At 41.2% G+C, this 25,802-nt stretch overlaps 1 protein-coding gene across 1 annotated transcript in view; it reads left to right on the top strand.

The window, feature by feature from the left end:
* The window catches only part of ptprga (protein tyrosine phosphatase receptor type Ga), a 353,219-nt gene that overhangs the window by 305,033 nt on the left and 22,384 nt on the right, over window positions 1–25,802 (top strand). Inside the window, exons 8-13 of the mRNA XM_044023374.1 lie at window positions 1,496–1,688; window positions 8,627–8,811; window positions 17,248–17,356; window positions 17,844–17,893; window positions 18,666–19,374; window positions 23,375–23,522. Coding sequence (XP_043879309.1) covers window positions 1,496–1,688; window positions 8,627–8,811; window positions 17,248–17,356; window positions 17,844–17,893; window positions 18,666–19,374; window positions 23,375–23,522 — 1,394 coding nt within the window. The remainder of the gene's footprint in view (window positions 1–1,495; window positions 1,689–8,626; window positions 8,812–17,247; window positions 17,357–17,843; window positions 17,894–18,665; window positions 19,375–23,374; window positions 23,523–25,802) is intronic.

Genomic DNA, 25,802 nt, shown 5'->3' with positions numbered 1-25,802 from the left:
GCTGTTTGGAGTGTGTCAGTGGCCCCAAAGACACACTGATACAACATGAATATGCAATCAGATCTCCAAAACTACAATTAACCCGTGAGACAGCCCTTCACAAATGCAGGCCACGAGGATACTTACTCACTGAAATATCATTTTCTGAAGTCAACCACCAGCATGTCTGACCTTTTGAACTAAAGCTGTTGGGGCCACCTCTCGAGTCATTTTCTCTGTAAACGCTTGAGATGGTTGTACATAAAAATCCCTGTGGATCAGCAGTTTCTGGAGAACCAGCTCAACAACCATGCTACAACCAAAGTCTCTAAAATCACCGTTTATCCTTAGATGAGTGTGGGGGAAGCTGCAGTCGATAACCAGCTGACCTTGAGCAAAAGGCAGGTTGCAGTATGCACCAGAAAGGTCACCATAGGGTCAACATAGAGAGAAAAACAGCTATTCACACACAATTGCACAATCACACCAACGGTAAATTTAGAATCTTCGAGTAGGCTAATCTTACCCTAATCTGCATGTGTTTGGACTGTGAAAGGAAGCTGATGTGCCCTGAGAGCATCCATATGCACGAGCACTCCCGTAAGCTTTGAATACATTTTCTGACATGTCTCTGCTTTGCTGCAGACAAGCACATGTAATTCAGTTCCAAGGGGCAAGTGGCAAGGGTTAGTGAAATGGGTAAAAAAGAGAAATGGGACTGGGATAAAGGTCCTCAAATAGGTCCCTGATTGAACCAGTTTTGAACCGGGAACTTTAATGTGAAGTTACCTGTGGTGTCATATTTTCTTCCAAACTGCTTCTTCCAAAGTTGACTTTGTCAATATATTTCCAGCCTTTGTGCTAAGCAACGCTTACTTAATCATATCTTGGCTCTATCTCCTATCTGTATCAATTCCACAGACATGGGATTCTTTTAATTTAAAACTTGGCAGGATGGAGAATGAGCATATTTCACAAAATGTCAAATTATTCCCCCTAGAAAAAAAAAAATACTAAACCAAGCTGTGAACATTTCAAATCACTGCTGCTGGATGAGTCCTGTTTTCTTCATAGCTTAATTAGTACTATTTTAATGTTGTCTAAACTAAACTGTGATATGTTGCAATCTTTTTAGTAATTGTTCAGATTGTTTTACTGATGTTTGAATATATTGTTTACTCCGAGCGTTCCTCATATTTTGGTATTATTTGTCAGGTATTTCAGTATTCTCCTTTATGTAAAAGCCTTTGTTTTGCTGCAGCGGTGACCCAGTTTCCTCATGGGGCTCATTAAAATTTCATCTTTTCTTAACTTGTAGTTATCTGTGTTGCGTTCTCGTACTGTGTATTTTTGAGTAGAGCGTGAAAATGGCTTCATACCTCTGTGGGACACATTTGAAATCACCAGCTTAAAGTCACCATAAGTAACTCAAGAGTTTTCCCTGGTTCTAAAACTTTTATTTTCTCCCCTCATTGCTGTACGTCTGCTGTTGCTGCTGTCTCCCTGCCGGCACCAGTTGGAGGCTTTCTACTCGATTTTCACCACAGAGCAGCAGGACCATGTCAAGTCAGTGGAGTATCTGCGGAGTAACTTTAGGCCCATCCAGAGTTTGGATAACCGCCATGTCTTCAAGTCATCAGTCAAAGACGCCTGGCTACCTGACCTTACTGACAACGCCGGCGGACCATATGGCACGGAGGCTTCCAAAGGTAGGGCCATACTTTTTCCATATATTCAAAAAAAAAGCCTTTCAAAATCCTTATGCTGGGTGAGCAGGGCATGTCCTAAAATGAGGTTAAACGTGGCATTGCATCTGGTCACAGTACCGCACTGACTCCATGCACATTTATTCATCATTTGGATGTATTTTTAGATCTGCTACAAAGAGTGTGTTGTTGTTGCATTTTCTTATTGCCTAGAACATAGCACCATTTTGAAACATGAAAATGACTTATAAAAAAAAAGTGTTAACTAGGTACGAGAAAAACATTACACTTTTGGGAAAGCTACCCATAGTGTAGAATAAATATTTAAAAAAAAAACACACATACAAATGTACGCAACTCTTTTCACAGTGAGACATCCACAGTAAAAAGAGTAGTGAGTTCTTTTGACAGTGACAGATCAATCATGGGAGTGGCATAATTAGCTGTCTGCTGTGTCATTTTATCATTAAGCTCGCCACAATACATACATAAATACAGATCATATGATCATTTGTGTCTGTCTACACAATTCATGAGTTAGTTTGGCTTCAAGTTAGTGTCTCAAGTGTTGCAATTATCCCCACACGTCTGTGTTCGTATAACAATGGTAGGTTCTAGAAACAAACTTAAATCTCTTTAAAACACATCTCTGCTTAAAGAGTTTAGAGATGAAATACCAAAACCTAACGTGTTAGGTTGTGCCACCTCCTGATACTGTATGGTTATAATTTGTAAAGAAAAGTTAGAGGTAACATTTGCATGTGTCTTATGTTGTGTTTTTGCAAAGAACATATTGTTCTTCTGCATGTTTGCAATCTCTTTTTCTGCCCACTGATTTATATTGCATCATTAAAGTTGCTCTTCTTGCTAAAGTGCTCCAATAGTCTCACATTATTTCTAGATGTGACATTTCCTAATGCTAATAAATGAGAAATATTCAGTGTGCATGTGCGTGTGTGTGTGTGTGTGTGTGTGTGTGTGTGTGTGTGTGTGTGTGTGTGTGTGTGGTCTGGGCTGGCTCTCTGTCATTTCACCAGCGAGCTGGGTAACTCCCCTAGCATAAGGCAGTGGGAGGCAAACCAGCCATCCTCCCACTCCTGCTTCATTACCACTCAAACAACACCACACATTTTGCACTGTGTGTGTGTGTGTGTGTGTGTGTGTGCGTGTACTTGTCAGTGCTCATGTGTGGCCTATAGCATCTGTGTTGTGTCAACTGTCCTCACAGGGTTGGTTCCGTCCTTTACTTCAGGCAAACTCCCATATGGTTGCCTACAAGAGAGGTGCATCACCTAGATGTATACACACTACACTGCGCGCACATACACACACATGCAGTACACGGAGGGGTGTGTGTGTGCGTGCGGGTTGTCCTAGCATGCTGTGTGTGCTCCTGCAGATTGTCCTTGAGCAGAGCAGTGGGACATTTGATGAAAGCAGATCTATAAGGCTGGCACAGAAAGTGTAGAAGAGGAGGAGGAGGAGGAGGATGAAGGACGGCAGGGTAGAAAAAGACAAAGAGGAGAATTGGAGCAGAAAACGCAACAGACAGACAGAAAGGCCGACCGCATGCCTCCTACACACCCTCGACAACAGGCGTAGCAACAGCTGAGTGGGTTAAACATGGGAATCCTTGCTTCAACAAGTCTAACCTGGTCTATGTCACCTCTCCACAAGATGCACAACACGCTAGTGACATTGTAAACTGCAAACCTGAACAAAGCCTATACATCAGCATCAGCCGAATAACACGAGTCATTTTTCCTTTCAGTCCCGTGCTAATTTATTCCGTTTAACCATGGCTCAGCCTGATTACCTCCCTTCTGCTACTGATTGTTTCCCATCAACCATGATAGTAGATTTACTTCTGGGTGTGTGAATGAAAGGTGGCCTCATATTAAGCGAGCCAGAATGATGGATAGATGCTTGCAAAACACAGTGGAGCAGTGTGTGTTAGGAAAGTTACGCCCCCACGTTTTGTGAAATATGTTTCACTTTTTACACTCAAGTAAATAAGGATCAATATCACTTCCAGCTCTGTGTGGATTAATATTAACCCAACACATTCTTATACGTCCGGTGACCAGAATTATGTCCATAACATTAATTAAACAGTCACTCACTCTAAAATGTATATGGGCGCTGTGCTCACATGGAGCTCTCACAGTGGATGGATCTTGTCTGCCATTTTGCCGAATACAGACTAGCATCAGCTACAGATACTGCTACCTTTTGTTGATGATGTTATGAAAAGACTCCCCATCACTCAGCCACTTTGTCAATTCTAGATTGATAATAGGTTGAAGGTTTCCATTAAAAAAAATCCATTGTGGCTAGGATTAATACCATTATGCTGGGTTGTTGTTTTTTTCCACCCTCTAGGTTTTAGTTAATGTTTACCTGTTCAAGTTGCAACCCAAAACATTGCTCAGGCTGGAGCCTGAAATCTCCTTCCTGAAGTGGATGTGTGCTTTGTATGGAACTAGGGGCAAAAAGGGTTGATTACAGTACAATTTAGGGTCAAGGAGGTGGAATTAACACATCTGAATCTAGAAATGGAATGACATGTGTTTACATTTCTCCTACAAAGTCAGTGCAAAAACACACCAAGCAAGGATTCACCTGTTCCAGTTGCTGTAGTTGTAATGTGTACACAATGCAGTGTTGCAAAAGTCAATCTGCATTGCGATTCATTAAATGTCCGGATGTCGTATGAAGCACAGGTAAGAAGTCATGGGTTGTGTGTGTGACTAAACAAAACATATCCAAGTCACATGACCAAAAACAGACATTGCAAAGACACCTTTAGGCTCCCAAAGTCTGTAGAAAGGTAGACTAAACCTGTCCTGGTTTAGGACAGGAGTTTTCCTTGAAAGAAATGATAATAATAGATCAATAAAACTCAAGATCACAAGGTGAAAAACATGATACATTGCAGTTATGATTTACAACAAGAAATCAAAAGAATGTCAAAAAACTAAGTTGACAAAATAAAGCAAAGGCATTTTTATTTTATTTTTTTACTCCTAGTCTCTTAGACTTCTCTTGACTTGCAGAAAATCACCTTTTAAAGACAGATGAAAAGTATGGAAAAGCTACACAAAGATGAACTCTGCCCCTTCCCGTGTTCCTGAAATAGAAACACATGCTATGAACAACGAGAAATCGAGCATCTTTCAGACGTTTGGCTTGATACTGTCTTTGGTCGCATCTGCAATGTGCTCCAAGGATAATTGAGTAACATAGAATGAAAACACATTCGCATGCGCATGCACATGTGAATTGTGAACAAAACAAGTTTGTAGTCTGAATGCAACCCTCTCACAGTGTCAAGGATGCAAAGCACACAAGAAGGCAGGAAAAGTTACTTTTATTTGTGAAAAGCCAAATTACAACATTTTGATGTGAAAGCACTTTAAATATTATAATGAAAGGAAGTTGGCAAATCACCATGACATCACCCACTGCTTTGTAAACTCTACACTCACACCAAGTATTTTGGTCTAGTGACATGTCTTTCTATTTTCCCATTAGTATAATAACCAACATGACCAACAACAGTGTAGAGCAGGATTTGGCACCAGGCCTTGGTACATTTCTAACAGCAGAGATCCCACACTGAGTTCACAGCCAATCCGTCTCAGTAAAAAACCTCGCAGACCGACCCGCAATCGAGACCAATTCATCGATCAACCGTCATCAGCGTGCTGCATGGCCAAAGGCGTCCTTTACTCCTCCGGTTTGCCTCTCACCGAGACAAAGAGAGGCAGAAAGAGAGATTTGTCCTCTGTGGGTTTTATGTGTGTCAGCCACCACCTAGACCCCATCACTCACTGCCATGCAGACCTCTCCCCCGTGTGTGTGTGTGTGTGTGTGTGTGTGTGTGAGGGAGAGAGAGAGAGAGAGAGAGAGATGGCCCGCTTATCTTTGACAAAAGCTGGAAGAGGATCTGTTCATCACCTGGTCAGACACACAGGGCTACAAAACCCTCTCAGCTGACTTACACGTGGGGACTATTAGAAGTCATTTTGAGCGGCCCACAGGCGCTATGTAGCATTTCTGTTGCAGAAAGACACAGACAAATTTGCATTTGCCTTTTTAGCAATTTGCGGAACTTTTCCCCACAACATAGCATACAAATTCTAAAATCTTTTTCAAGACAATGTTGTCATTTAGCTTTTTTTAAGCACAAACTGAAAAGGCGCATAAGTCAGTTCTTGTCATCGTCACACATTTCTGCTTGGGTTAACGCCCATCTGATTGATAGTAACATTGTAATTGCGTTTTACTTAATTTGTCATAGACATAAACACGTCCACACACACACACACACTTATCGAACATAGTTGAGTGGGCGCACGGTTTATATAAACGGTTAAATCCCCTTTCCCTGCTTTGTGATGGTACACTGTTTGACCTCTAATGATTCCTGTGCATGTTTGCACATGTGTGCGTCTGCGAATGTGTGCTTCTGTATGTCTCTGTATGTTTTTGTGTGACTAATGGCTTTATTAATGCCACGCCACATGGGGCTTCACTGCAGAGAAAAACTCCACTGCAGCTCTTTATGAGCAAGCTAATCAGTTTGGTTCCACAAGGCACGTGAGCTCTATTCTTAATCAACCCATGGTCATCATCAAAATTACCTCACGCATTTGCATAATATGATACAGTGCTTGAAATAACCATTACGTCCTTTGTTGTATGCTATACCTCTCTTTCTCAGCAGTAAAAAGTGGAACGAATTGCTGTTTAACGTAGTGTACAGTTATGCTGATCAAAGTGTGTGGACAGAGGACGCTCTGCGCCATATGTGATATTTGAATTTACCATTCCATCATTAATGTGCTGCTATAACAGCCTCTTTGAAGGCTCTCTAGCAGATGTTGGAACCTGGCTGCAGGCTCCCATTCTGACACAAAAGCATTAGTGAAGTGAAACACTAATGTTGAGTGATAAGGCCTGTCTAACAGTCAGCAGTCCAGTTTATCCAAAATTAGCAGATTCCCTTCTGGACTCTCGTGCAGTCCAATCAAGTTCTTCTGCACCAGAGGTGCAGCGCTATTTGTGTGCATGTGCAAGTTCATTTATTCATAATCTACAGCTTTATCCTCCTTATGAGGGCTGCGGCGGGCGGTTAGAAGCAAATAAAAGTAAGTTTTACCTTGGGTGGAGACACATGTGCTAGAGCATTGGTGCAGGATAATTGAATTTGGATCAGCAATGATTTGTGAACAATATAAACAAAATAAATCCTCAAGGGCAGATCATTTTTGTTATTTTTTTTCCAGCTCCTTGGATCCTTTTGAATGAACTATGTGTAAACTATGTGAAAGTGCAGATGTATAAAACACAGTCAGCTGTCACTCACACACAAATGAACATGTTTTGTTCCCAATTTGCACTTCTTTGACTCCAGATTTGATTATTTAGGAAGTTTGAACCGGTCTATACTGTATAAACTTGGCAGTGCAGCTTTAAGAGACTGAATGTGCTCCCATTATTAAAATTAATAATAATAATAATAATAATAATAATGATAATAATATGCTCACTTTTTGGCAACTGTCTGCTTGTCTTTGCAGAAAGTGTAATTTAATCAGTCGCGACAATACCAAGAATATGAGCATCAATGCTTTGATGCACATTACTGATTTCAGAGATGATTGCACCTTCAAGCACCTAAAATATACATACATATAAATATAAATGAGAGCTGCAGATGCTCTCTCTCTATTGAAAGGTGGAGGACCTCTCCTCTCGTGTGCTTGAGCAGCAGTGACTTTTTTATAGAGTTGGCTCTGTGCATGGAGGCTTTTGTCATGCTGAAATGGAAAAAGAATGTGGCAAGCCACCAAAACACTGAGGGTGTGGAATTGGCAATATGTAAACAACACTTCATGCAAATGTTTCACTTTGAAAACCTATTAGTAGTAATTACCTTTGAGCTGCCACAAGGCTTTTGATGTGAAAAGTCAATAAGTATGCGTTTCACTGATGAAAGCCTAGCAGCAATTGCAAAAATAGCTTAAAAGAGAGCAAAGCTGGGTGTAATATAACCAATGAAAACATTGTTTTTTTTCTGTTAGTAGAAGATAAACTATGTTGTACTGATAGAATCGACGTGTGGAAGAGTGAATATGCCCAATCCTCCAGGTAAACTTTTGCGCAGCAAATAGATTGAAATGGGAGCAGATCAGACAACAGAAATCTGGCATCTAAATCATACAGTTCATGTGGGAGAATAAAGGCCTGCGTTTTATATAAACCCCATTCTAATAAACGCCTGACCTCATGTTTGCGGATCCATCATAATTATAAAATATTCAAGGTATGAAATCAAATACTCCACACTTCCTGAGCAACCACACTGCTCACACAGAGACACCCAGTGGTTAGAAGCAGCCAGTGCAATGCTTGTCCTCTTTAGTAAATGGAGAGATTTCTTGTGTGTGTGTGTATTATTAAACTGGTTGCATAAACACACAGACAGTGCGTATGTGTTTGCCTTATATCTTTCAAAGATAGATATTAGAGGGCAGAGCAGGTTGTCTGCAATTTGCCCTAAGGCAACAATATATGAGCCTGTGTGTGTGTGTGTGTGTGTGTGTGTGTGTACTGTATGGGGATGACTCAGAGCAACATTAATAACAAATCATGAATACATCTAACACTCATGAAACTCTCTCTCTCTCTCTATTGTGTATTTGAAAGATAAGCTAAGCCCATGTATCTAGCCATAAATGATCTGTTTCCCTCCTCATCGCTCCATTGTTCCTTCACATCCACCCTTCCCTACTTCCTTCCTTTTCCTTTTCCTTATCCCTCAAGTCTTGCTCCTCTCCACTGCTCATTCCTGCTCCCTTTCTTCCTCTGACCTCACATCTAACTTTTGGTTTTCGCCTCTGCCCTTCTTCTTCTCCTTCTCCCTGTCCTGCCAGTGTGCAGCAGCGCTCCCATCAACATGAAGGTGCAGCATGTGAATGGCAGTGCCCTTATGGTCCGCTGGGCCCGCCCAGAGGTCACCTACCACCCGCCCATCCTCCACTTCCTGGTGTCGTACAGCTGGACCACCCACGACGACAGCTATGAGGAGACACATCTCACCGACGCCAAACACAAACTGGTGAGAGTGCTGTTACGGAATTGTCCTCGTGGAGCTGATATAGATTGTTATGGTTTTTCATTAGAATTAAACAGTCACCTGACATGATAACATGACATCAAGGACACAATACTGGGAGTAAAGCCTGGGGAATGTGGCTGGAAGTGAAGAACTGCTGCAGTAGCAACGCATATGTAAGTGAGTTTGAAATTAGTGTCATAGTAAATCCCTTTTGCTGAAAATTGCAGAGATTTTCTTTCCAGACTTTCTCTGGACCTTGTCATTCACATTAGATGCATGTAGCTGGAGACTGTCTTGGTGAGTTGCATTTATAAAAGCCAGAGTGTCTCTAGAGAATCCAGGCAAGGTGGTTGTGTCTGGCTTGAAGGAAACACACTCACTTATTCACTTGATGTGGCTTATTCTGCTCACATGAGCTCATTCAGATATTGTCCAGAGATTTCATTAAAAAGAGACGGCAGGAGAATCCCAGCGAATGTCCAGAGTTACTTTTGTGGCTATTTGTGATCACACGTACAGCCCCTCTGGACACTCTTTGAAAAAATATCCAGCCATGAGTGGACCATGCATATATAAGGACAAAATAAAAGCCAGTACACAAAAAACAAGCCAACACTTATATTGGACTAATAAACAATATCTAACGAGGGGCAACTTCTTAGTAGTTCCTGTTTGGTCACTATCGTAAAAAGAACCCACCAGTGTAAAGACACAGGACACAGTTATTTTTTTGCCAAAATGTATGTTTCTGTCTCTCCGTTGAAGAGTTCAGGGGCCGAGGCACTCACAGGGTCGAACATACAACCATTTGCATTCATATCCAAACTTTGGTCTGTGGAGGGAGGAAGCTGGAGTATGACAGTGACAACCCACACATCCAACAGGTTATTGGTTAAACTGAGTTTCAAACCGACCAACCTTCCTGCTGTGAGGCAAAGATGCAAACCATCACTCAAAAACATGTTGTTTTTTTTATTATTATTTTTTTTTTTTTATTAATCACTGCAGAGGAGTCAGTTACCGAAACAAAATCTGATAAAAAATGAACACGTGTGAATAAAAGACAGAACTGGAATCCCTCCCTGCAGCCGAGCAGAGCTGCCAATAATCCACACAGTGTCCCCAATGTGTCAGCATGCACAACAATGCAATAACCCAGATTCATAATGCTACGACTTAAGCAGCAACAGCTTCAGCTAGTCTGAATCCAGATTTCAAAATACATCAGTATACATGTGCCTACTGTCATGCAGGCGTACACATTAATTGAATTCACTTTTTTTGGGTTTTCAGTCGTATGCCACATGTGTATCATTAGGACAATATTTGCTCCACATCAAACAGCCTGTGTGTGTATAAGCAGAACAATGATCGCAGTGCTTTGTATCCATATTTGAATGAGCTTTTAAGTCTACTCATTACACACACACACACACACACACAGTGCTCAGTTCTCTGATGTGCTTCCTTGGCCTGGTTTGTGTCGTTAAAAAACAAGATGTAAGCTCTGTTTAGACTCTTCTGACTCGTGACTGTCAATAGCCATGTTTGTACCTTTATACTGTATTATTCCCCAAAGACGCAGAGGAACAGTGAATGCTTTCAGTTCTGCCCTCACACACACACAGCTCTTGATTCATGTTCACAGCTCTGCGTGCCTCATAACACACACACACACACACGCGCGACTCTAGGATGCGGAAAGGAATTGCTCGTGTGGAATGAAACACAGTGGTGTCGGTGCTGCTGATACTCTAATAAGATCAGCATAGAAGAGATGTAACCAAACAACAAAATGACCTTGTGCTGTTGTTGTATGACAGAGTGATGCCATACACAGCCGCTCTCTCGCTTAAAGTTTCATTATTTTCACAGCAGCACTGTTTTCCCCAAGTGTTTTAATTATTAACATGTTATTCCTTGTTGGCTTGGTGATGTCTGGTGTAACAGCGGAGTTCGTGTTGCTCTCATTAAAGGATACTTTCAAAGTCTGTCATAACAGGGCACTTGCAGACCATACGAGCATTAAAATTAAAACACGTGTCTGTCCCGGGATACGTAATTGCATGTAAACACTGTCTCCAAGGAAATGACATGCTGACAAAACTAAACCGTAAACCGTAAAGTGTTGTGAAGAACAAAATAACTGTGTTTACGTGTTTAAAAATGTGCATGCCATTTTTTTTTTGTTTATGTTTATTGGGCAATAAAAACATGCACTGTCTAGGCCCCTCCCAAACACTCCTTCTCAGTCTAAGTTGATGAAGACTCCTGCAGTTCATTTCCCCTGGTCTCTCTCCTCCTTTCACACTTTACTCTCCTATCAAATACATACTAAAAATGCCCGAAAATAGCCTAAAAAATGATTACACTATACAAATCTGCAAAAAACAGTATTCCGTCCTTTGCTCTTGAGCTGCGGACAGTTGCTAGGCGGATGACTTGCAGACATATGATCAACAATCCTTCCTCCTACCAGTGACAAGTTTACCTCAAATTCTACTTGGTGATATGTCCAAAACACAACATAAATCACAATCACGTTCCCTGTGAAGTGTAATTTAGAATGCAATTTTGTTGTGTGCAAAAAGTTATTTTTGGGAGACTGGGTTGAAGTAGATCAATAGACGGATGGATGTACTTCATTGATCCCAAAACTGGGAAATGATTACAGCAGCAGAGTTTCAGGCACTTGAACAACCCTTTAAATAAAACACAGAGAGAATGTGAGATAAAAGCAAAATATACATGTAAAGAAAATTCAAATATAAAATAAAAATGTTAAAGGAGATATATGCGGTTATACAAGAAGTTATGAGAATAAAATATTAAATTTTACAATTAACAATTCAATATAAAGTGTGTATCTATCAAATACAATAAACCGGCAAATGTGGGACATTAAGCAGCCCTGTGCTTAAATGACAAGATTGTCCACAATGGCCTCATACACTCGAGTTTACAGATCTATAATGTCTCTCATCAAAATGAGAAACCCTACAGCCGTAATCAATCCTCATCTCCATATAGATCAGAGCTACAGGCGGCGTTCAGCAACACTAATGTGATGCTTCCACAGTCTGAGTTTGACAAATCAAATAGAAATATTTAGTGTTTTTAGTGCAAAACGCCCTACTTCTGTTTCCTCGTTCAGATACAGCAGCGACGCGCGCTCGTCGTCTCATTGACAAGACGGCCGACTCGCTCGTTTCCTCAGGTGTAGTTTGTGCTTGATGACCAACGTGAACAGTTTTCACACACTAACAGGTTTCTATTTCTTCAGCCACCAGAGGTATTTTATAGGGAAACATCGTGTGGAAAGCGGTGAGTGGAATGCGACATCAAAGAACAAGAACAACAGATTAAAAAAAAGAAGGATCACCTAATTAAATCTATGCCCAATTAAGTGGAAGATGAGAAGTCTCTTTTCCTTTTCTTTACCTAAGCAACACAAACAAAGCAACATCACACTATAGTCCTCTTTCCATGACTGGTGTAGGACAGTGACCAGTTTACAGAGTGAGACAAACTGTGGTTTTTTAGAGAACGCTGTCTATTAGCAAAGTAAAGTGGCAGAAATATTAAAAAAAAAAATAGCTTTGTACTTTTTATTTACTTTTTTATGTACATTTTTATTTGGTGAGCTTTTCCTTAATTGGCCTGTTTTTCCTGACGTTTACACTACACTAATTTATGTCAATATCTCAAACATCCACAACTCAAAAAAACATGAAGTAACCCTTTAACAAATGTGGTAAATTCAAAACTGACTTATTAAATAGTACTAAAAATAAACTAAGGTATAAGGTAACGTTAACATGTTTCAATTTTCGTATGAGTTGAACTAAAGAGCAGCCACCTGTGGAAGAAAAAATAGAAGGTTCCATAATGCCTATGGTTTTACAATTTTGCAAGCACACAAACAAACAAATATTAATCAGCCTAACAGATCCTAAAAATATATATTTAAAAAAAAAGTACAAATTATGCTTACCAATGTCTCCTAGTCTCCGAATAAATGTGCATCTATTAATAAGTGGACTGAAAATACCAAATAGGTCACAAAGTCCAGATTTTAATTAACAGTGGCATAATAATCAGCCAATAATCAGATGTTATCCCTTAGCACTGGTCACAGTTGTGCTTACGTACTCCGCAAAGTGATCCACACGTTCATTTCCGCAGATTTCCCTTCTCTTTCTTTCCTTTCACTGCTGACACATGACGAGCTGAAAAGCCACCAGCGAGAGTTGCAGCCTTCGGCCACATGATGTGTGCTCCACTTGATTAATGGACTGTGATTGAACCATATCACTGTGATAACAGCGTGCATGATATGAGCATATTTTAATGGTGTGGCATTTTTTTCCATGTGTCTGGAGGAATTTCTCATTAGGCGGTGAAATTGCTTTGAATTGAAGTCAACTTTATTTGCGGTGATTGTGAATTACGGTCTCATGATCATATTAAGGACTAACAGACGCACGTAAGGGCGTGTGTGTGTGTGTGTGTGTGAGTGAGTGAGTGTGTTATTGCAGTAAAACCGAGGCTTTTACATCATCAAAAGTGTGACTGTGCGAGCAGTGATAAATCAAATGACTCTAGTTTTGGAACAGAATTGTTTTGATCCATAAAAAAATCTGCGCTGATTAAATAATCAAAACTTAATTTCTTAGACACGTGTAGCTTTGGCAAATCACTTCTTGTAATGAGGAAATGTGTAAGTTATAAGGATTTAATAATGCAGTTATTCATTTGTGCAGGGGAAAAAAGCTTTTAAAATAGAGAGAGAGAGAGATAGCAGGCAATATCCTCCATCACTTTCATTACAAATGGTCTCATCAGGGGCCAAAATGAGCTATGAGAGGGGGCTATGGAGCAGACAGGAGGCTCCATTCCCTTACATTGTGGTCTGCTGTTTGACTCTCAGAATACTAATGTTAAGCTGGAGGGGATGCAGGGCTGCCAGCCTGTGCAAAAAGCATGACCTTGGGCCAGTGGCAGTGTGGGAAAACTGCACCCTTCCCATTAAAAAAAAGGGATAAGAGTGCCCCCTGCCTGTGGAAACATGCAGGATACATCCACCAGTACAGCTGGGAATCTGCCACGATGAGCGGTGGAGGGAGGAGGGAAGTGTTTCATCCTTTCTTCATTTACGAGAGCGACTTTAACTCTGTCTCCTCCTTTTCCCCTTTGCCACATACCCCTCTCTCCCTCTCTCACTCTCTCTCTCTCCCTCCCTCTCTCTCTCTCATAGCCCTTTGATTCTGCTCTTATTCCCAAGTTTCCCCCGGTGCATCTATCTAGGTCACAACAGCACAACAGGGACTTACCGCACATGGCTTCAGGATCCCCAAATTCCACACACCCGTTCCCCCTTGTTGCAATTAATGAACAGCAGCCTTGTAATAAAATACTGTGGACTGGTCTACTTTATGGCTAATACCACTTGTAAAGGAAGAGAGGGGAAACGAATGAAGGAAACAGCTTCCTAACAGTGCCTCACTGACGTGTGTTTGACAGTAGAGGTGTGGGGTTATAAATAGAATACAGCCAATTGTGTAACGAGGTAAATGCTCATCATTATGACCCTTTCATGCATAAATTTAATGATGTTAACCCAGCAAACCTCTGTCTGCTCACATGCAGTGTTACATGAGATGTTGTTACTGTAAGAACACACATTTCCATAGAAGACGGTGTGGACATTGTCTGGAAACTTCTCCTTTTCCAGCGCCTCAATCAAATCTCTGGAAAAGCCTGTTGTGCTCAAATGTGAACAGACTGCAGACAATGTCTGGAAAACTCTTGTTCCCGAACCTAATCGCAGGTTGAAAACTAACCACATTCGTAGCCTCATCATCTCCCTCATTGTCTCAAGAGCTCCACAAGCAGTTAAAACGCCATCGTGTTAGTGTGCACGTCTGCAGACCTGTAAAAATAAGCTCATACGCATCTGGTTTACAAAGAAATGTACAAAGGCAACGAGCGATCTGACAATTAATAGGCTGCATCTAAGGGCTGATTACATCACAGCACCATCAACTGTCCTAATCCGAAGGCTTCTCCAAATGCATCATGTGTGTTATTTTTGATCTCTGAGTGTTTCAGGTGTTTCTTTCCCAGCGACGGAGATGAATGTTTGCTAAAGGATAAAATAGCAACCAGCAATGACACTTAAAAGTCACACTTTCAAATCAAAGTACCAGGCTTCATTTGAATTGAATAGCTAACAGTTAAAACATGCCATAAAGGTCTAGTGTGTAACATTTAGATGTTTTTTTTTTGTTTTGTTTTTTTTTATTGGTAGCAATTGAATATACTACCCACAAGCATGTTTGTGTAAGTGTACAACTACTATAAATTAAAGCTTGTTTGGTTTTTGTAACCTTACAATAAGCCTTAAACAGTTTTGTTTTAGGCAAGGGTCTTGTTTTGCAGCTCCATGTTTCTACTGCAGCCTAATTAGCCAAACGTGTGAGCAAATGTAGAACAACTTCCTATCTGGTCACCGTAGTTCCCTGACATGCTTGACGTGTGAATGGAGTTCCACATTTTGTTCAAAATATGCAGTTTCACTGTGGATGTCACAAATTCTTCCTCAGTGGACCTTTAAACGTGTTACTTGCGGTCAGTGAGCCACACAGTGGTAATGCAATAGGAAAAGCCTCCTGCGGTCCACACATCACTGAACTGAGAGTGATTCTGATTAGCAATGATAAAACAGTGCATGATATTTCTCTCCAATTCAGTGACTCTAATATTCCATTAAAACAAGGCTCCTGGAATTGATCTCGTACAAGTTGTAAGATTAATCTCATATTGTCATCCCCTTTATTTGATGGAGATGGATAGCAGTGAGGACTGCGTGTGCATGATGTTCTCATTATTCAGCTGCTCCTAAGTGGCCCGGATCTTTCTATTAACTCAGTTGGACCGTTCAGCAGTGAGGTTTTACACAAGCAGAGGATGCTTTATGAGAGTGCGTATGTAATTTGGCAGAGATGCCAGTGCTGGCTCAGCTATTTTCTGTTTAACTGAGTGATGGTGAGTTTGTGTAGGTGAGCTGAGGAGGACAGGCTGTCACCACCCATGCTGAGCCATTAGATCAGATAGTGCTGTTATTTTCGGTTGAGGAGGCGTCTTGTGGTGCTAATACAATAATGAGCAGCTTTCAGCAGGAGCGGGCATTACCATCTCCTCCAGGGTACAAACACGATGTTTTCTCTTTTAACTGAAGAGCCAAACGGTGACGTGTGATTTTATCTGAGCCAGCTGAAGCTGACCTCGAAGCTCTCTGTGTGTTTGACAGGAAGAGTATGATTTTGAAGTGACCTTTTTGAAATAAGGAAATAAACCGCTTGGATGAGAGGTTTGGAGAAAGATCAGTTTGTACAATGTCTCTCGCCAGTGTCCGGAATGACGTGAAGTTAATTGACTGGATTTAAGGCTGTAGAGAAATACATCTATTACTGTGTGGGGATAAAGAGTTCACCTTGTTGGTATCTTCATAAGGAATGCAACAAACTTTTCTTAAGCACCAGGCTCCAACACTTAATTCACAATTTAATCTCAAGACGCTCTCTCTCTATTGGTGTGCTGTGATTACATTTCGATTAATATTTAACGCATCAGGGGCTGTTTTGAAGGACATTTAGAAATTGATGAATAAATGGATCAAATCTTCACTCTCTCCCCCGTCTTGGGGTTCCGTCAAACCGCCAGTTATGAATTTAAATTTGGAATTTAACCATCAGTGCAACCAAGGATTTGATTTTGAATCCAATTCAGTTTGTACGCATGTAAATTTCATTGGAACATTACTTCGAAAAGGTAGATGCAGGCTTCTATATGTCTGTTTTTTGTTTGAAAAAAATTTTTTTTTAATAACTTAAAAGGATTTAAGTACAAATGTGTAACATTTTAGTGCAGTGCATGTGTAACATTTTTGGTGTAACATTATTTGTATGCTACATCTGAAAACCCCAGACCTGACTGAGGGAGCTTTTGTGTGTATACAGCGGCAGCACAGGGGCGGGCGGGGGCAAGAAGTGTTTTTTTGTTGATGCTTCTTTGTGTTTTCAGTCATACTCCAACCTGTTTGCAGCCGTGTCACTTGACGAGCGCAGTGTTGCTGTTGCATCCATCTGTCGTGACATTAATCCGAACACTTCCTGTGTGACGCGCAGGAAATTTCACCGAGCACACTCGATCCAACCACTGCCTTCCTGAGAAACACAAATAGAGTCGTGTGTGAGGCTGAGTTCAGTCAGCATTGTGTGAACCTATCTGACGGTGGTTTGAATCTCATAGACATTTGTTTAGATTTAAACATCACGCACCACAGCTTGACAATCAATTTTTTTTTAATCTTTGAAGCCTCTCATATTACAAACTCTTCCTTTCTGTGTTTGTGTTTCTGTGTGTTTTATTCAGGAGGCTGTCATCTCTCCTGTCTCCCCCGATGTACTGTACCTGTTTCGAGTCCAGGCCATCTGCATGAATGACATGCGCAGTGACTTCAGCCAGAGCATGCTCTTCAGAGGTAACACACACACACACACACACACACACCGGAGACAAACGTGCCCATGAATTGAAGCCACATTATGTCTGCATGTCATGTCATAAAGGTATTTATCTCTTTCAATATGAGCGTTAGTATTTCTTTCATACAGCTCCGTCTCTTTCAAACACTCCCCTGCGCATTGTCTTATATTGTATAGATCTATAATGTGACGGTTAGGATTCCTTTTATAACAATATCACAGTCTCTTATATCAGTAGCTGCAGGCAAAAGAAGAAGAAAAAAACAACAGGGGAAAGGAAAATGCAGTGAGATGCATTGATTTAATTTAAGCACATTCTTTTTATTGGCTTCCCATTAAGTATTCACAACCTTGACTTTGAATAAAGGGATGCTGTGATTAATGTTCTCACATGAATGTCTTAGAAACAGTCCTTCAAGTGAAGCGTTGCCTCATTGTCTCAGCTGTGCTCCGCTCTTTTCTTCTTTCTTTTTTATACTTTAGCAAACACCACCAGGATCTTCGAGGGCACAAGGATTGTTAAAACTGGAATGGTAAGCTGGAGGGAAGATGTAGGACTGCCACTGTCTTGTCGCTTTTTATCCAGCAGAGAGCAGTGTCTGTTTGAATCCCTCTTCACTGTGTGGACAGGAACCTTTCAGTGAGATGTGAAGTGGTTCCCGTGGATCCATGTTTAAATGAGGACACATAAACCTGCCCACAAAAGAAAAGACTTAGTATTCTGGCTGATTTATTTTTGCTTCATTTAGTGCTGGTGTTATTATCTTTCGTTGCTTTGGCACAAGACTGCACAACATGTCTTAGTAGAAATACATTGGCATTAGATCAGGCTATTTTGGACTCTCTGGAATTGTTTTACTCCTTGCCAACATGTCATATGAATCTAATAGTAAAAACTGTTTTGTTTGATTTAAAATGATTGTGTTGGTCATATCCTAATGCCTTACTATAACTTTATTCAGACCCAGTATGACCATCCGTCCTGAGACAAGCATAAGCTTCAACATCAGCGAACAAATGTGTCCTGAACGTGTTTTAGAATCCAATGTTATAAACCACATTCCAGTGTAGAAACCATTGTGACCACATTATTGTACATGTGTGAACGCAAATCCATCCCCAACATACATTTACGTCCTGCTGCTCAGCTGATATCTTGTAACCTGCTGCAGCTTCGCAGTAAACTAAAATCATTTTTACATCCTCTTACAGGATATAATTACCTTTCTCAATCTGTTTAAAAGTAAGAAATAAAACAAACCTTTACTGTATATCAAAATATCAATTGGTAACTTCTGTCTTTAGCCAACAGTCTCTCCAGCCTCCTCTGCTGACATGGCACCCATTTCCTCTGGCTCATCTACCTGGACCTCCTCGGGCATCCCATTCTCTTTTGTCTCCATGGCGACAGGCATTGGCCCATCCTCTAGTGGTAGTCAGGCCACAGTGGCATCCTTGGTGACCAGCACTTTACTGGCAGGACTGGGCTTCAGTGGTGGCGTCATCTCCTCATTCCCCAGCTCTGTTTGGCCGAGCAGAGCACCAAGCCGTGTAAGTCCCACCTCCAACCGGCAAACCGCAGAGCCCACAGAACCCGCAAAAAACACCGCCGCCCCCGCCGCCTCTGCTGTCACAACTGCTGCGGCCAATGACCACAGTGAGACTGGAGGTGAGGACCAGGACGACAGCAGGAGTCAAGGAGAGGATGCAGAGAGGGGAGGAGAGGACAAGGGAGAAGAAGAGGAAGAAGAGGATGAAGACAAGAAGAAAAGAAGGAAACAATCAGGTCGAAAGGGCAAAGCAGAGAACAATGAAAACAGTACAGTGGTGAACGAGCCGCCCAGTGAGACACCAGACTCCACTGCAAAGGAGAAAAAACAAACGGAACCAGATCCAAATCAAATGACATCTGCTGTAGAAGACCAACCAGAAGTGTGTACACATTCTAACCCCACTACTACGACAGAGCCAACTCTGAGAACCAAGAAGCACAGGCCTTTCTCCATCCATTCAGGTGAGTCAGCTAATGTGCTTAAACCCTCATTCAAACATCTGACATTTTGTGGAGTGGAATAATCAACTTTACCTTTCTTTGGCTAGGGTCATCACTTGTTAACAAAAACATTCTGCCTTGGGTTGATTTTCTTTTCCTTGTACCTCCGTTTCTTCAATTATTCTGTGGAATTCCAAGTATCCTCTGCCATGAACATGAAAAAATAATATTTTTTAAGTCCTCAGAAGAGTTCTTTTTGACCTTTAAAGGTTTCCATTATCAAATGATCCAGTCAAGTATCCATCAAATATGTGAAAGAATTCTTGAAGGTCCGGTATGTAACATTTCAAAGGATTTTTTGGCATACGTAGAAAATACTTCCCCTAAGTTTGTGAGTGAATAATCACTGGCTGGTTTTTGTTGCCTTAGAATAAGCCTTTCATAAGCACTTTAGGGAAGGGCCCTGCTTTAAAGAGGGTGCCATCTCACGTCGTCATGTCTCAGATGTGAAGGAGCCTCAGATAAGTGCAACAAACAAGATTTAATAAGCCATGCCCACTTTACCAATAAAGATGGCACTTCATTTAAAATGAAGCTAATCTCGATCTGCATGTCCTTGGACTGTGGGAAACTGAATACCCCGAGAAAACCACACACACGAAGAGAACATGCAAACTCAAACCAGAAATTACTATAATATATACTTTCAAGGTAGCCAGGTTGACCCATAAATGTAAGTTTTGTTACATCAAATACATTTTTTTTTATTGACATCAACACATAAGATTTTAAGAACTTATTTATTGAACATAAAGTGTGTGAGGTAACTCTGACCAGCAAATAAAGGTGTTGATACTTCCTGAACACAACAACACAGCATCACACTGCCTGTGCCGGGGCGGATATACTGTAGATCATTATCTGTGGTGCATATAACGAAGACTCACAAACAACCGCATCTGCCTGAGTTTCATTATCTCACTTGCAAGTGAGTGACCACAATCCCCAGCAGTGTGTGAGGCCATGAACTCGCTGGGCTGCTCTCACTCCCCCCAGACATGGCTGACCGTAACTCAGGCCTCATCAGACAGTCTGCACCTGCTCTGAGATACATACACTACCATCTATACTGACATGCTCCAAGATATCCTTACATACCTCACATACGTACTTAATAAGTATGCTGTGGTGCTAGCACATTAGGTCACTTAAAGGTCGAGGCTGTGTTTCCGTGTGGGGTTTGCCACTGGATCATCTTAACAAGTGTGGATGCTGCATCGAGTTTCAAACTGGGGTTTAAGTTTCTTTCATGGACAGATTCATTTTTTCACCACAACAGGTCTCAAGTTCACATTTCAAAGTCTTTGTAAACTAATTATTTGATTTAGTCAACTGTATCAAACAAAGTAATATCAAGGAGACTTTGCTTATTTTGCTGTTGCTCTCGTTTGCATGTAGAAATGCATGTAGAAATTTGGAACCTAATTATAATTTGAATTGAGGTTTTGAGTGGGTTATACTGTACTGAGTTTGTCTTTTAGTTAAAGCTATAGTATGCCGGATTTTGCGCCAATATCAATACTTCTGCACCTTCAGTGGGTTCTGTTCACAGCCTCAAAACTACATTCGACCAATCACAGGGCAGTTCAGAGAAAGAATGTGTGTTCCACTGCCCTTACTCTGCATACAGGTTCTTCCACTTCCTTAACATAAATCAGCTCGAAGCTGTTGTTTGTGCTTAAGAATATTAAGAATATACATTGTAATGTAAAATATTACTATGACACCCGACAAATAGTAAATCAAATCTGGCTATGTAGTTGTTGAGAGTTAAAGGTGGTGCAGGCAGACAAGTTGTAGTGTTATTGTCAATAATTCCATAATAATCTGGGAAATAACTAGACTTTACTCTGTTTACAACCTTGAGGAAACCTGGCCCATGACAGGAGAAACTGACCAATCACAAGGCAGTTCAGAGAGCGAGAGAGAGAGAGAGAGAGGGATCACATGACTCAGTTTGTTGCAACTGTCATGGTGGCAGGAAAAACTTCTAAATTAAATGAGTCAGCACATCAGAGTTCACTGAGCATTTATAAGCCATGGAAATAAGCAATATATCGCAAGAACTCGACAAACTGAATATATTTGACCCTTTGCACACATCTGGAGTGAACATTATTCCAGAGCTGCAGTAACACAACATCTTCAGCTTTCTGATAAACCTTTACTCATTCTTCTCTGGAGAAGACTTAATAAAGGTAAGATAAACGACACATTAAAGGCAATGTTGTTAATGTTGGATTATGTACTATGACATGAAGTGATCTCTACTGAAGTGGAATCCGTTGCCCGTGAGTTCCCATTGCTCTTCGATGCTCACTTTGACCATGTTTTTTATGACGTTGATCCAACTGTGTCGTCTCGCGGGATATTTGGTGACATGGTTATATATCTCTATTTGAACGCTACAGCTTTGTGTCAAAATAAGTGCTGCATTACAGGGCTGCGTGATGTCAGTTACCCGAGCTCTGTTGGCTGTTCTACTTTTTTTTTTCTAATGTCACGTGAACATTCTTACTTATATTTTCTTTCTTGTATTTTTTTTCGTGCACTATGTATTTTTCTCCAGAAAAATGAAATACCATGTTGTTCTTTGTAAAAAAAAAAAAGAGTGAAAAAAATGAGGTCCATAGTTGGACATTATAGTCACATTGGTCCTATGAAATCAATCATGAGCAGCAGTACCTTCTTTAACATGCAAACAAATATCATAGACAGAGAACTTGTTCAAGCTCCTCAGTCCATCTCAGCAATGCTGATGGTAGAGAGGACACATGAAGGCAAATCTCTCAAAACTTAGCCTGGCCATTTCCTCTACTGCTTCTGCTTCCTTTGCTTTCTCTGCTAATTACACGTTTTACTTTTTATCTTATTCTTGTAACTCCGTCCATCCCCTCTTTAATGCTATCCCCACACACACACACACACACACACGCCTCTTCCACCTCCTCTTCCGCTCTGTCTCTCCTCTCTGTCTTGCTCTGATCTGAGTGCTGGCCTACTTTCAGTCACGAAAGGAGATGAGGCTTGGAGGCCAGATTCTGCTGTAATTTATAGTTACTTGTGTGTGTGTGTGTGTGTGTGTGTGTGTGTGTGTGTGTGTGTGTGTGTGGTATGTGTTCCACGTGTTAGTGCCTGCATGTATCTCACTGCCATTAGTGAGTGGTTGTGTATGTCTGTGTATGTGTGTCATTCTGCTGCCTAGGGTTAATATATTTCTGCAGACCAACGTATTTATAAGACAAAAGCAGAGGGTAAAGGCGCTGACAGCATCTCTGTTTTTCTTGCTCTGCACTGTGCATCTATGGGTGCGCATGTGTGTGTGTGGATATGAGGGAGGCGATGCAGTCAGAATTAGTGGGGATACGAGCCAGCTGTGGTGCAGTGCAGGGGGCCCGGTTTCTTATAATGTTCGGCTCCGGGCAAAGCAAAGCTACAGATTGAAGGCCATGGCGGCCAGCGACAGACCCTGCACTGTCAAGGCGGCAGCAGCTGAAGTGGGTAGGTGGTGATGTTGGTGGTGGTTTGTAAGTGAGCAAAAATCAATTGAGATTTAACAACTGTGTGTTGTGTTGTTTTGATTCAGATGTGTTTGCTGTGCCTCCTCAAACAGTGTGCGTAGCATGCAGAGCTCAGTGCAGGGGAATGGACGCTGACTTGGCATTCTGTACTATTTACTTGTTTGTGTTCACTCTATTTGATGGTGTGTGTTTGCTGATGCCGCCTCTGTTAGATGAAGTTTAATGAGCAGCCTTGTGTTTTAAAGAATAAGACATCCCACTGCACACAGGCCAAAGACAGAAAATGTAAAACTACACCAAGGTCTTTATTTTCAATAAAACATCTCTTTTCTCTTCGATTTCATGTCATTTCAATAAACTGGATTCCTCAATGAGGTGGATTCAAATTATTTCCCCCCATTCATTTACACATTCCATTTCTTTATTCTTTTTTTTTACAGACTGTCCCACTATGGCGACCAATCTGACAAGCCAGACACGGGCAGTGTCAGGCCTGGGCCGTGTGGAGTGGCTGGCCCCTTTGGTGGTGGTCTCAGCTCTAACCTTCGTCTGCCTCGTGCTCCTGCTGGCTATGGTCGTCTACTGGAGGTAGGGACACTACAGCAGCACTCTGGTGGAAGCCTTGACGGTTGAAACATTAATTCACGTTTTTAATGTGTTATACTGCATTTGTTTCTGGTCAAAAACAGGAAGTCACGCATCGTCATAGAGTTTGATACGTTAGATACTGACATGAGACATGGAACACTCACAAGCACCCAACACTTAATTGTCAATCAATTATATTTTACTTCATTTATTTACTTTATTCATAAAAAAGGGTTTTCTTCAAATAACTAGAGAGATAAACAGTAAATAACATTTGCATTTATTGGCAGATATTATACAAGTGTTTAATTGCTTTACAAGAAAAAAAATGTTGGTCTTTGTAGAATAAAACCCTTTTCATGTTCTTTGCATAAACTGGTTTACATAAACCAGTAATGGGGTATCAGTTTAATAGCAGGTGCATGCACTGATATTGGTGTTATTCAAAACTTAACAATACGCATGATGAAGAGACTTCAGTCAGTAACCGGAAGCCACAGCTCTACATGTGGCTGTTATTGACAACAGGTGCAGGCTGTGAGTCACTGTGACTTGACACTGCAGTAGTAATGGTGGTGTCACGAGATGGTGGGTCACACAAATTGGTCATCAGGTCTGTCTGAGGACACACGCACACATCACACACTTTGTTGTTGATTCACACAAGTGAAGTGTTTTGAGGTCAAGCAAGTAGTTCACAATTATGTTCCATTGCCCAGACTTTTAATTAAATTCAGATTCTCACATGACTCCTTAACCTGGTCGACAGTACTCTTGTTGTTTTGTGGCAAATCATTAAACTAGTGATAACTGGATCAAATTAGTTGGATGACCCTATCCAACAGTATGACCCTTTATTGAAATCAAGAACACTAATTAAATTACTGGCAGCATGTGAGCAAAAAGCAGAATATTTTTTGCTTATTGAAATGATCCATGTCGGAAGTTGTGCATAATCTCACCCTCTTCCACACATACACACCAACACAGCCCAGTAACAGGTGCAGGGCAAATGGTTGGGTATTTAATCCTATTGTGGAGCAAAGCTCAGGTCACAACCCCATGTTCTCGACAGACTCCTCCCCCACTGCTGTCTTACTGGCTGCACTTGGGACCGCCCCCCATTTTCCCAAACTACTGCTGTGCTGCATTCAAGGCTTAGAGGGAAACATGACTTTCATAACACTCAATGATATTCACAGTATACGATGTGAGGAAGAGGCTGGACCTCAACTGCTGAATAGATAGATAATCAGAGATACTGCTGCAGGACAGTGGGGTCACATGAAAACATGTAGATGTTATAACAACAATTAAATAGTATTAAATAGAGCTGATGAGGGAAATGTTTGTAGTTGTTGTTGAAAAATGTATAGAAATGTTTGACTAGATTTTAAAAACATTAAGTAAATCAGAACTACAAATCTACTACAAGAGGATCTGGATGTTGAGTGTAAAAAAATATGGCGAGATCCAATCTTCACAAAAGTGTGATGTCCCAGCTTTCTCCCATGCAATTTGAATGCCTCATGACACCAGCTAACTCACACCAGGAAGTGTCATTGAAGCACGTGTGTGTGTGTGTGTGTGTGTGTGTGTGTGTGTGTGTGTGTGTGTGTGTGTGTGTGTGTGTGTGTGTGCATGCATGTTTGTCTTCTGCTACCTTTGGGGACAAAATGTAGTCTAAAGACCAGTTCATTTGGAATGGTGTGTCCAAACAGGGACAAAAGCTGTGTCCCTATTAGCAAGACAACTGATTTTTGGGTCAGTTGTTATGGTCAAATAAGTTTAGGGTTACATTAAGGTAAGGGTTAGGTTAAGGGTTATCTTCCCTCTCTCTCTCTCTCTCTCTCTGTGTGCATGTGTGTGTGTGTCACTGAGAGGGACCAGCCCCCTTCATGCCTTGTTAGGACAGCCCTCCCTCCTTCCCTATGCACTGCTCTCAGTTGAGCACGGCAGCAGCAGCATGTGGCAGGCCGTCTGCTCTGTCTACGGCTTGGTCACTCAGGATGAACGCTCTCTGTTCTCTGATCTGTATCAAATACAGGTAGGGGGAGTCTGGATGACACACTCAGTCGTCGTTGTTGTCACTGGCAGTTGTAGTAATAAATAAGGACATGGCAAAGGGGTTCGGTGGTAGCGCACATTATCAGCACATTCACTTGCATAGTTCTTTAATGGAATCCTTCTTTTGACAGGTGTTGCAGTGCATCAGTGTTTTTGTTTCAAAGGTGCAAACAAAAGTGAGTGTCTGTGTCTGTCGACTGGTGTTGAAATGAT

The sequence above is a fragment of the Solea senegalensis genome, linkage group LG4, assembly GCF_019176455.1.
Source record: "Solea senegalensis isolate Sse05_10M linkage group LG4, IFAPA_SoseM_1, whole genome shotgun sequence".
NCBI classification, from domain to species: domain Eukaryota; kingdom Metazoa; phylum Chordata; class Actinopteri; order Pleuronectiformes; family Soleidae; genus Solea; species Solea senegalensis.
Note: the sequence above shows the minus strand (reverse complement) of the source record. Positions and strands in the feature narration are given on the sequence as shown.